Source organism: Mytilus edulis, chromosome 4 (assembly GCF_963676685.1).
Source record: "Mytilus edulis chromosome 4, xbMytEdul2.2, whole genome shotgun sequence".
NCBI classification, from domain to species: domain Eukaryota; kingdom Metazoa; phylum Mollusca; class Bivalvia; order Mytilida; family Mytilidae; genus Mytilus; species Mytilus edulis.
The window spans coordinates 32,749,814-32,765,846 of record NC_092347.1 but is presented as its reverse complement, the minus strand read 5'-3'; the positions used below and the strand labels follow the sequence as shown (position 1 = coordinate 32,765,846).

At 30.7% G+C, this 16,033-nt stretch overlaps 2 protein-coding genes across 3 annotated transcripts in view; one reads left to right on the top strand and one right to left on the bottom strand.

The window, feature by feature from the left end:
* The window catches only part of LOC139519495 (biotin--protein ligase-like), a 55,295-nt gene that overhangs the window by 26,886 nt on the left and 12,376 nt on the right, over positions 1–16,033 (top strand). The gene's annotated exons all lie outside the window — the stretch shown is intronic.
* Positions 10,921–12,911, bottom strand: LOC139519483 (syntaxin-1A-like). The gene has a single exon (XM_071311596.1). The coding sequence runs from the start codon at positions 12,529–12,531 to the stop codon at positions 11,665–11,667; it is 867 nt and encodes a 288-aa protein (XP_071167697.1). The 5' UTR covers positions 12,532–12,911; the 3' UTR covers positions 10,921–11,664.

Here is a 16,033-nt window from a genome sequence, read left to right as displayed (position 1 = left end):
ATTGGTTCATATTGTTTGCATTCAATGATTTTTATCAGACATATATCTTAAAAATACTAAAGTACGCATATGTACATGTACTAAGATGAAATAAAAAAATAATAATAATCGTAATAAGATACTATAAGTCAGAAGAACAAAATAAGCTAAATAATATTGATGGGCAATGGAGCTCCTTTTTGAGATACTTAATTTTAGATAAAAATGACGGAAAAAAGGCACACTCTGATTTTTTCTTTTTTTATTTGCATTGGTATTATTTTGGTCTCATATCGAAAGAAAAGAAAAAAGTCTGAACATCTGACACAAATTCTGAAACCAGACTTAAGTACACCCTTAACTGATATAGACATTTTTATTATGTTACAAATGTATTGAATTATTTATAAACAGAAAATTTAACATTCGTCAATGAAATAATGTTGATTTAAACTACCCAATAAAATAGCCATAGATATACTATCATCATCGTAATATACAATTAAAAGACATTCATAAAATTGACTTATTACGTTGGGAGATAATCACACGATTTAGTTACCTATTTCTGATATCATAACCCATATCTGAATATTTTCTATAAAGTATCTGTATAGCATTTCTTCTTTAGGGAATACTGATAATGCGAGAGTCATCCATTACTATATTTGCAACCTATGCAGTTTATTTTAGTAGAGAATGATTAGTTACTCCTCTGATAATAGTTGTCATGGGTTGACTGACGTAGACCATAATATTTTATAGTTTTGATTATTAGATGGCACCATTTTAAATTGAATTTATGACAGATATAATATTTGTACTGTAATGACCTGTCTGTAAGCATCCCTCGCTAATCTTTCTCATAATTAACCTAGATATTATTCAAGTTATGAATTATCTGTCGGTTTGTCGATCTGGTTTGAAATTTATATCTAATGCTGATGAAGGGATTTTACTTTTCATAGATTGTCTTTTTGCAGTGTTAGCCACTAGTCAGGTTAGCCACCAGTCAGGTTAGCCACTAGTCGGATTGCCCCTGACTAGTAAAATTTTATTAGAACTAGTAAGTTTTTGCAACACTTTGTTTGGATCAATAAGAAAAATGTTGGAATATTAGTTTTTGGACTAGTAGTTGAAATTTTTTTAGGTGCAGACTGCTTTTGTAAAATTAAGGTGTGGTATGATAGGAATTAGGACAACTATCCACCTGAGTCAAAAAGGATATAATGATAAGACAAAAAAAGAATAAAACTAACACAGTTTGGTATTTGGAAGTTTAATTTATTGTCATATTATTGTAAAGGTTTACACAATTCAATTGTAACCTTTAATGAACATGTACTTGTGTTGTTGAGTTGCTCTTCCATATGTTTATCCTACACCCCTCCCCCTTATTGCACATTTTTCATTATAGGATTATGGCCATGATGGGGGGAAAACTAGGATCAATTGAATCATTCTACAAAGTTTATGTGCTATTTTACAATCATTTTTAATTTAGTGTTTATTCTTCTTGTGTTGCATTGTTGGTAACAGGTCATGCGTCTTGTGTCTCTTGTAAATCGTGTCACATAAGACTTACATGTATGTAACTGTTAACAATAGTCTGTCTGTCTATGGTTTATTCATCCATCAGTGATGATTTCTTATATATAGAGTTATCATCAGTTATAGGTGAAAAAATGATATGTAATTTGCAAACGTCTTGACAATTGATTTGTCAAATGAAACCCAGAACTTTAGTATATAAAAATAGGGGAAAAAAAAATTATTGAATCGGACCAAAAATTAGTTTTACTTGTTAATATCATATTGTGGTGGTAAAATCCTAATTTAGTTGCCCACCTGTTTTGACCTAAACTGAAGGTTAGATTAAGTAAGCTAATCTATTTGTAGTGGTATTATCTACCTCTTGAATTAGACCATATAACATCTAGGCAATGAAAAAAATCTTTCATGCTTATTTCGACTATGACAGTTAAAAAGTAAACTATTGACCACTTTTTTGCCACAACCAGAAGTGTAACAGTTAATAGCTATCATTTCCCATAACAACAAATATTGAATATAAATTTACGACTACTAATTATGCTAGCACTGTCGTATGTTTAGGGCTTGACATTATTTAATGATCTTGCTTTTGGACTGTGTCATACTAATCAGCCAGTTATTAGTTTTTTTGTCATAAAAACATGGCAAATTCAATTAAGAAACATTTATTTTATCTTAATATTCCGTCTAGTAATGTGTCTGACACTTGCTTAGGAAGACAATGTCTGCTTTTATAACCTTTATCTAACCATGCTTAATGACACTAGATAAAGCACTTTAATAACCAAGATGACCAAGATGAGAGCTCTTGCATCAATGAAATCGTGACACAGTGGATTCTTCTTAATTGTAAAACACTAATATCAGAAATGTATAAAATTAACAGGAATAAACAATTGACCGAAAAAGTTGATATAATGAAAAATAAAGGTATTTCAAATGAAATGATTGATATAAACACTCCTGTCTTAAAGTTGAGGCACTAATGAAGGACCCTTGATTTCAATATAGTTTGATCAGAAAGTATAGAATATAGTACGTGTATAAACATTTGTTTTGGGTCTTGACGACTTCACATGTTTTAATTTCTTTAATAAAGAAACACATTTTTGGTGATCATAATATTGAGGAAATTATTGTACCAATTCATACATATATATTAGACTAAGTCCACTGTGCAAGTTTTTCCCCAGCACAAAACTAAATGCTAGTAGGGGGGGGGGGGACATAGAAATAAAAGGTCATTCTATGGGTCTGTCCTTCCTGTCATGCACTCTTGCGATAGATATTTGTTTTATATAAGTCTGATTGGCTGTGTTACAGCTTTTATTGTGCTTTGATAAAAAGTAGCTGGCACATTCAACTAAAAATTTTCAGTTTCATATCAGAAATAAGGCTTCATACATTGTTTAATATCGTAAACATGTTACTCCAAAAAAAATTAAGAACATTTAAGATTTAGTTTTTTAAAATTAATTAGGAAAGAAACAAACTGAATCCTTAAAGTAAAAGACTTGACTAAAAGATTGTTGGTACTGGTGTACTTTTAATGGTAAATGTATAATTTTGAATATGACTTTGAATTTGATCTTCCACCCACAAAAGCCATACTATAAGAGCATGTTTTTGTAAATGTAAATCCAATAAAGAAGGTGTAATTTTTCCATTAAGCAAATACAATCCCAGTAGTATATATAATTATTTACAAGTAAATACCGATAATATACACCATATTTTGATGGAATTATGCAGCGTTATGAAGAAATCCCTGGATATTTTTTTGATTGATGTATAAATTATAGCATGCATTAGAATATTGTATAGGTGTTATATCAACTTGACTTTGCTGATTATTTAATATAAGGACTATCATGCAGGAAGCAAGAGTTGATTGCTTATTTCACAGAAATAATGGTATATCACAATTTATGGCACTGTGGCACAGAACAATCTGACAAATTATTTTATTTATTTCCGTCCTTTTGATTATGTTTGTATATATTTAAATGTCAAGCCAGGGATACTTATAAACATAGTTTGCAAAAACTATTTTTTTTAGAAACTTTTTATTTCTTCAAATAAAATAAATTTTTGTACTTTATTGTTTTTGTCATTTCAAAAACTAGTAGAGGTGCTAGTTTTGCCAATGAGACAATCATCCATCAGAGACCAGATGCTGTGGTTGTAAGAAACTATGGCATGTGTATTGCACTTTATGGCAAAGGAAAATCGAACAAATCATTGCATTTATTTCAGACATTGCATATTTAAATGGTTTTTTTTCTAGTGATAATATATACCATAGAAATAACTAAAAAAAAATATCAAAGAAATATATAAAGAAAAAATGTTGGTAATTTTATGATCTTTTTGTAATGTTGAGCTTCAACATAGTATAAATTTTCTTGGCAAACCCTGTCTGTCACGATAATATGATATATACATTATTTTAAAAATATATTAAGAAAAATGCCATTTTCTTCAATTACAGAACAATTTTTTTGTACTTTTATGTTTTTTTTTTTGGTGTAATTTTAAGCTTCAAGACAGTATAATTTTTCATGCTGACCACTGTCTGTCACGATATTATGATATATAACAGAATATAATAATTTTCACTGCTTATTTTAAAACGATATTATGGTACATATGAACAGAATATGATCATTTTAATTTGATCACCTGGGGAGAACCAGACGACAATAAATTAAAACACTTTGAAATGGTTGGATTTCACAAGGTATTTGTCTTGTCCGAGGTTCAATTATTTAAAGAGTTCAACTGTTACACAATATATGAACATACAATTCATATGAATTTTATTCATTTACATAAGGGAGTTACTTCCCCTTTTACCATGTAATGAAAAACATTCAAATGTCCCATGGTTCTGGATTAATTGTTGCTTGCTTAATGTGCAGTGGCAACTATTTCATGCATATTTAGGATGAGAAACTATAGACCACTTTAGAGTCATCCATCACTGGAAAAAACTCATCAATTATGCCCGCCTGTATGACGTCATTTACCAGATAGAGGGGATTGCCTGTATCCTTGCACTATTAATGTTCATCAAGCATCTTAGTGATTGTCATTGTGCAGGATAAACTAGCAATTATGTTTATTCTTTAGGTACTTAATCACAATTCCCTAACAATACAAGTGCTGATTGTTAATTATTAGAATTCAATTTGCCCAATAATTCGTGCAATATAACGTCACAGTTTTCCAACCACTTGCTCAACATGGGAATGGAAGTAACAGGGCCCCTAAACGCAGAAGTGATGTTCATTAAAACCAAAGTTTTTGACGGAAATGCATCGAATTTAAAGTTATCCAATTTCAATCAGTGCAATAGGCAAGTGCTGCAAGTTGGGACAAATGGATGAGGGGGGTGGGGGGATGGGGGGGGGGGGGAGATTTGACATCCATTTGAAAACACTGGTATTTTGGATAGGGGTAGACATTTTGCCTTTTAACAGGTCCCATTATAACAGACCCCTGAAATAAGTGTTGCAAGGGTTCTATAATTTGAGAGAGTGTTGGACTTTCTTTATATGAGGCATCATGTTTTTGATTGGTGCTCTTCTTAACTATTGAGTATTGACTATGCCCCAAGCAGGGTTGTACCTTAGCTAATAATGATATCATGTTTTAGCTAGAAAGCAAGCTAACGAGAGATACTACCTTTACCTACACACTCAAGTCCATGTGCTGTAACAAGCCTGAAAAGATGAGATTGCAACATATCTTATCAAATTCTATTAGTTTTCCTAATTTATTATAAGAGTACTTTTTTTGCTATACTAATTCAAATATTTGATTGATATTACCAGTTTATACAACCAAAGAAGCTTTTTTAAAAGCTAATACTTGTTACTTTTACTTAATTTGGTCAACAGTTAGGATCGGCTATGTCTGCTTAGAGAACAAGTCTAGATATTTTTACCCTAATGAAGAGACAAGGGTCTGGTTATGACATGACAATATGTGGTTTGTGCAAAAAAACAAAACAATTACGACCAGCGTCACCCAGCATGGCGCTTAACAAGAAAATTGCCATTAAATGACTTTCTTTATATAAGGAAATTTAAGACAGTATAAAATTACTGTTGACAAAAGATTGACATTTTTAATTTTCACAATAATTTTTGGTAATGATTTAAGAAATCTCTCAGCAGTGCAGTATATAATATTGTTAGTCACCTGCAGTTTGATTGGTATTAAACATGCTTCATGACATAGACACATAATACTATCTCTGCATGCTAGCCAATTATTCTAGTTCACCACAATATTCTGTATTCTGTATTCAATATTGAACTGTTTCTGACATGTGCATAAAATAATAGAATAGTAAGTCATATTTTAGAATATTTCTAAACACAATTTCTTCTATTAATTTGAATAATGGCTGTTATAGAATGCATATATTTGCAAAATCATAAATCTAGTTATTCCAAATGTTTTTGTTTAAGCTACTGGGTAACAGAATCCCTCTAGCAATCCTTTAATTTATCAATTAGATATAAAGACTCCAATCAACTGTTAAAATCACATCATCAATACAAATTTGCCAAAAGTTTATACAAATAGAAATATTTAAGATATATTTTACTGTACTAGAATGCATCCTTTTATGAATACTCGTATGAAGGCAGGTTAGATACCAGATTATCAATTTTATTGCTTCGCTATTGACATGAGACCTGAATTCTGTAGGGTATTTGCTTTGTACTTATTTAATTACAGATTTATACTTATATTATGATAATTATCGAGTCGTTTACAATCTGTCTAATATAATAAATATTATGAGAGTGAATATAAAGCATCATGGGAAATAGTAACGTGTTCATCCTCAGATTGTTCATCCTCAGAATCTTCCTATATATTAGTGATCATTAGTATAGTGTTTACGTAGTTTTGTTTATAAAGAAATAAAATCAATTTATATGACCTAACCCTTTTCCTGATTATACTTTTAGATAGAGTGTTTGATGTTTTTTATATGGCCGCAAAAATGGAAAAATTTTTTGGTCGTAGATTGGTATCATGTTGGCGTCGTCCGAATACTTTTAGTTTTCGCACTCCAACTTTAGTAAAAGTGAATAGAAATCTATGAAATTTTAACACAAGGTTTATGACCACAAAAGAAAGGTTGGGATTGATTTTGGGAGTTTTGGTCCCAACATTTTTAGGAATTAGGGGCCAAAAAGGGGCCCAAATAAGCATTATTTTTGGTTTTCGCACCATAACTTTAGTATAAGTAAATAGAAATCTATGAAATTTAAACATAAGGTTTATGACCATAAAAGGAAGGTTGGGTTTGATTTTGGGAGTTTTGGTCCCACCAGTTTAGGAATAAGGGGCCCAAAGGGTCCAAAATTGAACTTTGTTTGATTTCATCAAAAATTGAATAATTGGGGTTCTTTGATATGCCGATTCTAACTGTGTATGTAGATTCTTAATTTTTGGTCCTGTTTTCAAATTTGTCTTCATTAAGGTCCAAAGGGTCCAAAATTAAACTTAGTTTGATTTTTACAAAAATTGAAACCTTGGGGTTCTTTGATATGCTGAATCTAAAAATGTACTTTTAGATTTTTATACGACCGCAAAATTTGAAAATTTTTTCGTCGTATATTGCACATTGGCGTCATCGTCTGCGTCGTCGTCGTCGTAGTCAACGTCGTTGTCCGAATACTTTTAGTTTTCACACTCTAACTTGAGTAAAAGTGAAAAGAAATCTATGAAATTTTAACACAAGGTTTATGACCACAAAAGGAAGGTTGGGATTGATTTTGAGTGTTTTGGTCCCAATATTTTAGGAATTAGGGGCCAAAAAGGGCCCAAATAAGCATTTTCTTGGTTTTCGCACTATAACTTTAGTTTAAGTTAATAGAAATCTATGAAATTTTGACACAAGGTTTATGACCACAAAAGAAAGGTTGGTATTGATTTTGGGAGTTTTGGTTCCAACAGTTTAGGAATTAGGGGCCAAAAAGGGCCCAAATAAGCATTATTCTTGGTTTTCGCACAATAACTTAAGTTTAAGTAAATAGAAATCAATGAAATTTAAACACAATGTTTATGACCACAAAAGGAAGGTTGGTATTGATTTTGGGAGTTTAGGTCCCAACAGTTTAGGAATTAGGGGCCAAAAAGGGACCCAAATAAGCATTTTTCTTGGTTTTCGCACCATAACTTTAGTATAAGTAAATAGAAATCTATGAAATTTAAACACAAGGTTTATGACCATAAAAGGAAGGTTGGTATTGATTTTGGGAGTTTTGGTCCCACTAGTTTAGGAATAAAGGGCCCAAAGGGTCCAAAATTAAACTTTGTTTGATTTCATCAAAAATTGAATAATTGGGGTTCTTTGATATGCCGAATCTAACTGTGTATGTAGATTCTTAATTGTTGGTCCTGTTTTCAAATTGGTCTACATTAAGGTCCAAAGGGTCCAAAATTAAACTTAGTTTGATTTTAACAAAAATTGAATCCTTGGGGTTCTTTGATATGCTGAATCTAAAAATGTACTTAGATTTTTTATTATTGGCCCAGTTTTCAAGTTGGTCCAAATCGGGGTCCAAAATTAAACTTTGTTTGATTTCATCAAAAATTGAATAATTGGGGTTCTTTGATATGCCAAATCTAACTGTGTATGTAGATTCTTAATTTTTGGTCCCGTTTTCAAATTGGTCTACATTAAAGTCCAAAGGGTCCAAAATTAAACTAAGTTTGATTTTAACAAAAATTGAATTCTTGGGCTTTTTTGGTATGCTGAATCTAAACATGTACTGAGATTTTTTATTATGGGCCCAGTTTTCAAGTTGGTTCACATCAGGATCCAAAATTATTATATTAAGTATTGTGCAATAGCAAGAAATTTTCAATTGCACAGCATTCAGCAATAGCAAGAAATCTTCAATTGCACAGTATTGTGCAATTGCAAGAAATTTTCAATTGCACAGTATTGCGCAATAGCAAGAAATCTTCAATTGCACAGTATTGTGCAATAGCAAATATTTTCAATTGCACAGTATTGTGCAATAGCAAAAAATATCTAATTGCACAATATTGTGCAATAGCAAGAAATTAAAAAAAAATGGAGTTATCTTTCTTTGTCCAGAATAGTAGTTGAATCAACTTAAATCATTGTTTTATACAATATACAATGTATATTCACTTTTACTACCAACTGATAAATTAAAACAATCTTTACCATTCAGTGATAACAAGCACTTTATTATACATTTTAATATTTTATGATTTATTTAAATGAGTAGTTATTGTTGCAAACTCCATTAGAAATTTGAATTGAGATCAGTTTTGGAAAAAGGGAAAGGGGCATGTGAAAAAAAATGGGGGGGGGGGGGTTAAATTTTTCTCATTTCAGATTTCATAAATAAAAAGAAAATTTCTTCAAACATTTTTTTGAGAGGATTAATATTCAACAGCATAGTGAATTGCTCAAAGGCAAAAAAAATATTTTAAGTTCATTAGACCACATTCATTCTGTGTCAGAAACCTATGCTGTGTCAACTATTTAATCACAATCCAAATTTAGAGCTGAATCCAGCTTGAATGTTGTGTCCATACTTGCCCCAACCGTTCAGGGTTCAACCTCTGGGGTCGTATAAAGCTGCACCCTGCGGAGCATCTGGTTTTATCATTATGTTAGGTAACCCACAATTGTAAGAGATATTTATTATTCAGTTAAATAGCAAATTTGTTAACCACAAAATATGAAAAATTATATTCCAACACGGAAGTCTGCATGTTTTTCGTCATATGTCTCTTATAACTAGAAATATCCCTATTTTTGTTTCTCTGACAATTATTACCAATTAAGTGGCTAAATTAGTTGTATTGTGACACTTTATTTACGATTGAGGGATGGACATACTTAAATTTGTAGGAAGATGACCTTGAACTATCATTTCAAAGACAAATGATTATGAAAACAAATTATAGGATTTGATTGCACTTTTCTTCTTCCCATGTCTCTTTATATTTTTATTTGTGATATTTAATAAAGCCTAAGTGGTAAATCACGAGTTGTACAGTATTGCATATGTATTTATGGTAAACTACACTTATTTTTGTCTGACCTATGTCCAAAGTTGCCCTTGACTTAAAATGTCCTTCTATTATGCTCCTTGAAATTTTGGCTTTTTCTTTATCTGTCTTTTAGTCAGAACTGTTGTGGCTCCTTGAAATGGTGGTTAGACAAGGTCAAGGAAAAAATACCTGTCCAAAGTTTGTCCACTGTCGTGGCTATTATAACAATATGGAAATTATTTAGTCCTTGGCATGAATTTTGGCATATGTTGCAGTTACATCTGAGAAATTCTTTCTTTTTCTACATTTTTTGCATTTTTTATAGTATTTTGAATTAAAGTACTCTGGGAAGAGGATTCACTTTCAAAATATCAGAAATGCCGATATCTTTAATTACAAAGATAAAGTTTCCAATCTGTTAAAAAACCTATTTGCGAAACAATATGTGCATTTGATGATAAGTGACTGTATCCTGCTCTACTCAAAGATTTTTGAAGCGTTTAATAAAGAAGGTTATATTTTAAATAATGAATGAGCATTGTAAGATTTAACTTTACATTGAATATTGATGCAATTCCCAACCAAATTTGGAAGGGTCACTATTTGGCCTTCTAAGGACATTGGTCATATAAGTTAACGTAATCTTTTATGTGTTCATATTAAGATTTCTTAGACATTAGTGCTGATGTTATGTATATTCATACATAGTTTTATAACATACTATTTGTAGAACATATGTTTTTTTTTAGAAAAAAAATATTTATATATATTTTTTATGGCTTTCTATATATATTGATTGACTTATGGACAACTGCACACATGAAGTTCCAACAGGTTTGGTCTGTCAAAGGTTAACTAGGCATGTATATTTAGATAAATTATTTGTCCATGTAGCTTTTACATAGGTCAAACACTGACATTTAAAGGTTGTGAAATAGTAAAAATCTATACAATGCTTAAATGTTATTTAAACACAATTTATGATAAAGCAACCTTGGTAATTGTTGTTACCAAACTGAAGGAAATTGTGGGGGAGGAGGGGGAATTATGTCCTTGTCATGTCTACCAGTCAGTCATTCTGTCTGTCTGTCAGTCTGTCAATCATCACTCTGTTGAATCAGGATTGCCTTTTTTGGTCCTTTTCTCTTCAAAATTAAAGATTTTTATTTATCAAACAGTTAATAAGTTTTATAATGAGAAGTATCTGAAATGTGGAACCATATTCTTAGGAGTAGGAATTGTAAAATAATTCTTGTGCTGATTATATGGGGACTGCATTACATTAGCTTTCTTACAAAAGGTTCTTTCATTTTGTTCTTGATATTTTTGTGATAACTTCAGACAAGCAGTTCAGTCTCCAGAATTTGCTTTCCTTGAAGATTTTTGTTTACTCTGAACTAGACACCAAAACCAGACAAATAAAACATCTATAGTTTAAAATAACATGTTTAAATGCTCCAGGGTTTTTGATACACAGTTAGTCAGAGATAGGAAACAGGTGCTGTTCACTAAAGAAATAATTCAGTAGGGTTACTCTATTATTGGTGCAGTGTCATTCAGGTTTTAACTGCTTCTTGCTAAAGTCATGTATTGTGCTAAATGCTTAACCCTTTATAGTTTAGATGGTGACTGCCCTTTTGAAAGTTTTTGTCTAGGTTTTCTGAAATATTTATTGATTCAATGTAAAATTTTACTTTAGGCTAGTATAGATCTAATCCTTTGTATCTGGTCATTGTCAGCTTTGTTCATATATTTGATAGTTCTGTTGGGATTATTGATAAAAGAGATCTGCTGATAAAAAAATAGACTTTAGGCCAAGTCTACGTCAAATATGTCATTGGACTTTAGGCCAAGTCTGCATTAAGTGTGTCATAGAGGTGAAATTCTGTAAGGATTGCAAAAGAAAGCAAAAGATTGCAAAATAATGCAAATTAAATAATTCTGTAATCAAATAGATATTTTACTAAAAAAATAATCAATTTACAAAATAATGTATATTTATGGAAAATAAATTAACAGTGACAATTAAATAACAATGATGGCACCACTGAGGTAGATTTAACTTGACTAAGCAAATACGATAATAAGAATTACAATTGTGATTACAACCACAGCACCTAAGATAGCCGCACATATAAATTTCTTTTTTCTTGCTGATGACTTGTACTCCTTAGCCTGTCTTAAAACTTTATTTGTTTGGGTCACATGTACAACAGCTTCCTCTACATTTTTCTCGATGTTATTTAACATGTCACCTTGTTCACCAACTAACACATTCATTTCTTTAAATAATTGATTAACTTCATGGATTTGATTTTCTAATTGATGGAGTTCTTTCTCCCTATCTTCCAACTCTTGAAGGTCAGATTTGGCAGTTTGCATTTGAATAATGATATTATCGGTAAACACTGAATGAGTATGGAAGTCAACTTGGTTCATGTCAATATCGGGGTTATCCTCCTTCGATACTATCTCCACCTTTCTTTGAAACCTTGTCCTAGTTTTGTCGATATAATCTGCCTGATTTGCTCGGAAAGTGTTCATAATCTCGCGAAGCTGATGAGACAGTCTCTCAATTTGATTCACACATACTTTCTGATATGCGTCAGCTTCTGAAATTTCATTATTGTTGTTGGATAAAGCTTCAATTTCTTTACGTATTTTTACAGATTCAGTTAAAATATGATCAGATAATTTTTCCATTTTTTTTAATTCTGTCTGTGTGACAAATGGCGAACAATAGAGATTATTTTGAAGTTTAGTGACTTCAGTCACATGGCTTTGTATCTCTATCAAATCATTTTCTATACGTTTCACTTTCTTCATTAATATATCCATTGGTGTATTTTTCTTTTTGAATGAAAATCTCTTGCTGTTTCTCCCAAGTTCTTCACGTTTCTTGTGCATTTCCAAAGTCCTGTCTTTAACCACCATTTTGTATTGATTTCCTGATAGTCAAAGACTCAGAATATTTAAGGTAGACACTTGAAACCACCTGGTATTTCCTATTAATGTCCAGTCACTATTATTCTCTTATGGATAATCAAATTTTTTATCACTTTTCTACACAAATTTTTAGTGTTAAGGACTTTTACCAATAAAACGTATTCCACTTTTGTCATCTACTAATTAACTACATCAATACCTGTACATGTACTACCAAACAGGTAAAAATCTCCTTAGTATACTTTCTATCACCTATTATTATTCTATAATGTATCACCTCAGGAAAATGTTAAAGTATTCAGTAGTGTGTGAGAGAAGATTTATATATATACCTGTTTAAATTAAATTTTGTGATTCAGAATTCTTTCCATTACTCACATAAATGATTGTTTACAAATAATTGATTCATGGTGCTACAGTGAAAACAAACAGGGTTATCTCTCAAAATTGGTATTTTTAAATATGAAGTCAAATTTTGACTGGTCAGTTTTGAAATCATAGTTATTTTAAAGTGTTTGAGGGTAATTGGTTACTGAAATATATCTGTTATTTACATATGACGTAAATTACACAAAATGTGACAATACCAAATAAGTTAGTTGTACAATTCAGGATGTAGAAAGATAAATTAGTTTATATATCATGTTGGATCCTTGTTTAAAGATAAAAATTACTGACTAAAAGTAAATATTCTATTAAAATGAATAAACTGGAAGTTTTCTGCAAAATTGTCTTACATTGAATATATCAGAAAATATGCAGGTTTTACTGTACAGGTGTGTGTATTGATTTTCTCTGTTTATTTTTACCTGAGGGGCCCCCATTAAGGAAAAGGAAAGTGACAAGCATTGCATGTCATTAAGGATGTTTTCTTTCAAAATTGTACTGTATCTCCCTTATTAAGTGCAATTTCTCTGAAAAAAATTGTTACGCAAATTGTAATTATTTAGAAAAATACTTATAAGTTTTGTAGAAACCCACATTTGGTTTGATTACATTTTGTTGAATTATTAATGAACTTAACAGTAAGTAGTATTAACCTGTTGTTTGCAGAGATGTTTCTCTATATACTATAGTTTCTTCATTAACAAAACTGGACAACTACAAATTAGAATAATAAAATCCTAATCCAAGTTTACCAAGTTTTTACTATACAAATTATTCAGATGAAAAAGGGTAAGGAGAAGAAGTAAGACAATCAAAAACCATATGTTGATGGGAGACATACAATACTTAGGCAAAAAAACGAAGAAAAACAACAGACAATATTCAACGAAAAGCACACATACCCAAAACAAGATTGAGCAACACGAAAAAGAAGGGGCAATAACTCAGGTGATCAGGATTTGTTAGCTGTTTTTTGCACCACAGATAGCACCCATTCTGTTGAAAGTATATGTCTGTCCTTAATGACTGATATTTTTCATGATTGAAATAGCTTGTGTGCACATGAAAGCTTCTCTTTTCTCATATCAAAAATGATATGACAAGTAGGAAGAAAAAAAGAAATTATGTCATCAAGTATAAAGCAGAAAATAGAAACCAAGTTCAATTCAGGGGGAGATAATTTCATTCAGTAATTTCAACATATTTTGCTTTAAATCAAACTCATTACTTTAAAAGTTAAAAGATTTTTAAGGAAATAGTAATCTAAAACTAGTCGTTAATAAATATCATATTTAAAAAAAAATAGAAATAGAAATAAAATATCAGAATCTGGATTTCTATTATGTTGTTTTATGAATATTGTTTTTGTACATTGAACAGCATATTGTTTCATGCCCACATACCAAAAGTTCTTTTGTTTTTCAAGCCAAATTTAACAATAATTATTGAATATTTGACAATAAATAAAAGTGCATATTAGCTCTTTACAATCTCCATACAATTATTTTATTTTAGACAATATAATAGTTATGATAAATTACAATAATGATACTAATTTTATAAAATTTGTAGCCTAAGTTTGTTTACTAGTAACAGACGTGCTGGGAAAACTGTCCTATTGTTGTACTATGGTATTTGAAGGAAATCTTTGGTTCCCATTTAGATTGTAATTTAGATAATTTTCTGTCAGAAAAAAGTAAAATCACAAAAATACTGAACTTAGAGGAAGATCAATAGGGAAAGTCCATAATCACAATCAGATATATTGATGTTCAAACAGTTACAAAAACAATTTTTATTTTAAAACTTGTGAGTGGGATATAATTATCTTCAAAAAACAAAAAATGTACTTTATAATAAATATATAAATAGATATTTTGTTATTAATTTCATATTGTACTTTTTTCAAAGCAGAGAAATTGACAACTATAAATATTGTATTTTGCATATTTTCTCATGCTAAGTAAAATCAAATCACAAATAATAGTATAACTGAATGTTTGTTTCAAGGTGGAGTATCTTTTTAAAGTTTAGTGCCAATATTGATTTAAGTAGTGCATATTGCTATAATATTAATACCCTGCTCTGAAATAGTTCTGTTATTGAGCCAATATAGGGTGATGGGTGTAAAAATACCATCAATGAACCATCTAGTTTTGTGAACAAATATTGTTCATTTCATGTAAATCATTCCTTATATGAAATAAGGAGATATGGCATGATTGTCAATTTAAGGCAACTATCCAAATGATGTGGATGTAAACATCTATAGGGAACTAACTGTACAACCTTCAAGATTAAGCAAATCTAGTGAACTGTATAGTAAGCTGTATGAGGCTCCTGCATGACTCTAGTGAACTGTATAGTAAGCTGTATGAGGCTCCTGAAGGACAAATCTAGTGAACTGTATAGTAAGCTGTATGAGGCTCCTGAAGGACAAATCTAGTGAACTGTATAGTAAGCTGTATGAGGCTCCTAAAGGACAAAATGTGAAACAAATTCCAAAGAGAAAAATGTTTTAGATCCTACCTGATATTGGGCAAACTGACCGACAGTATCTTGGGAGTACTTCTAGATCCTGCACTCTCAGTCATTACTTTTTCTGTTAATTGTTTTTGTCCTTTAGTATTGATTTGATTAGTTAAATGATTTCCATCTTGTCCTTATGTTGTACTGTTACACCACTATTCCATGCTAGGGGGGCTCAGTGCTAGCAAGCTTGTTTGTTGCTTTATATCAAATTGTATATCGTTTTACTTTTGTTATTTTAGGGTCCTTTTATAGCTTACTATGCAGTTTTATTGGATAAACTCGTTGTTGTACAATGATTTTAGTTGTTAATTTTATGTTATTTGGTCTCTGGTAAGGAGTGTTGTCTCATTGGCAATCATACCATGTCTTCTTATTTTATATTAATTCTGCCACATTCTGTATATTTGCTTGTCCCAAGTCAGGAACCTGCACTCTAGTGGATGTTGTTTTCAGCATAAACCAGACTGAAGTTTTTTTTTGCTTGAATTGTTTTAAGTTTTGTCATGCCTGTACATGTACCTTTTAAAGCTTGAAATATGTTATGGTTTTACTCATTGTTTAAGGCTGTATG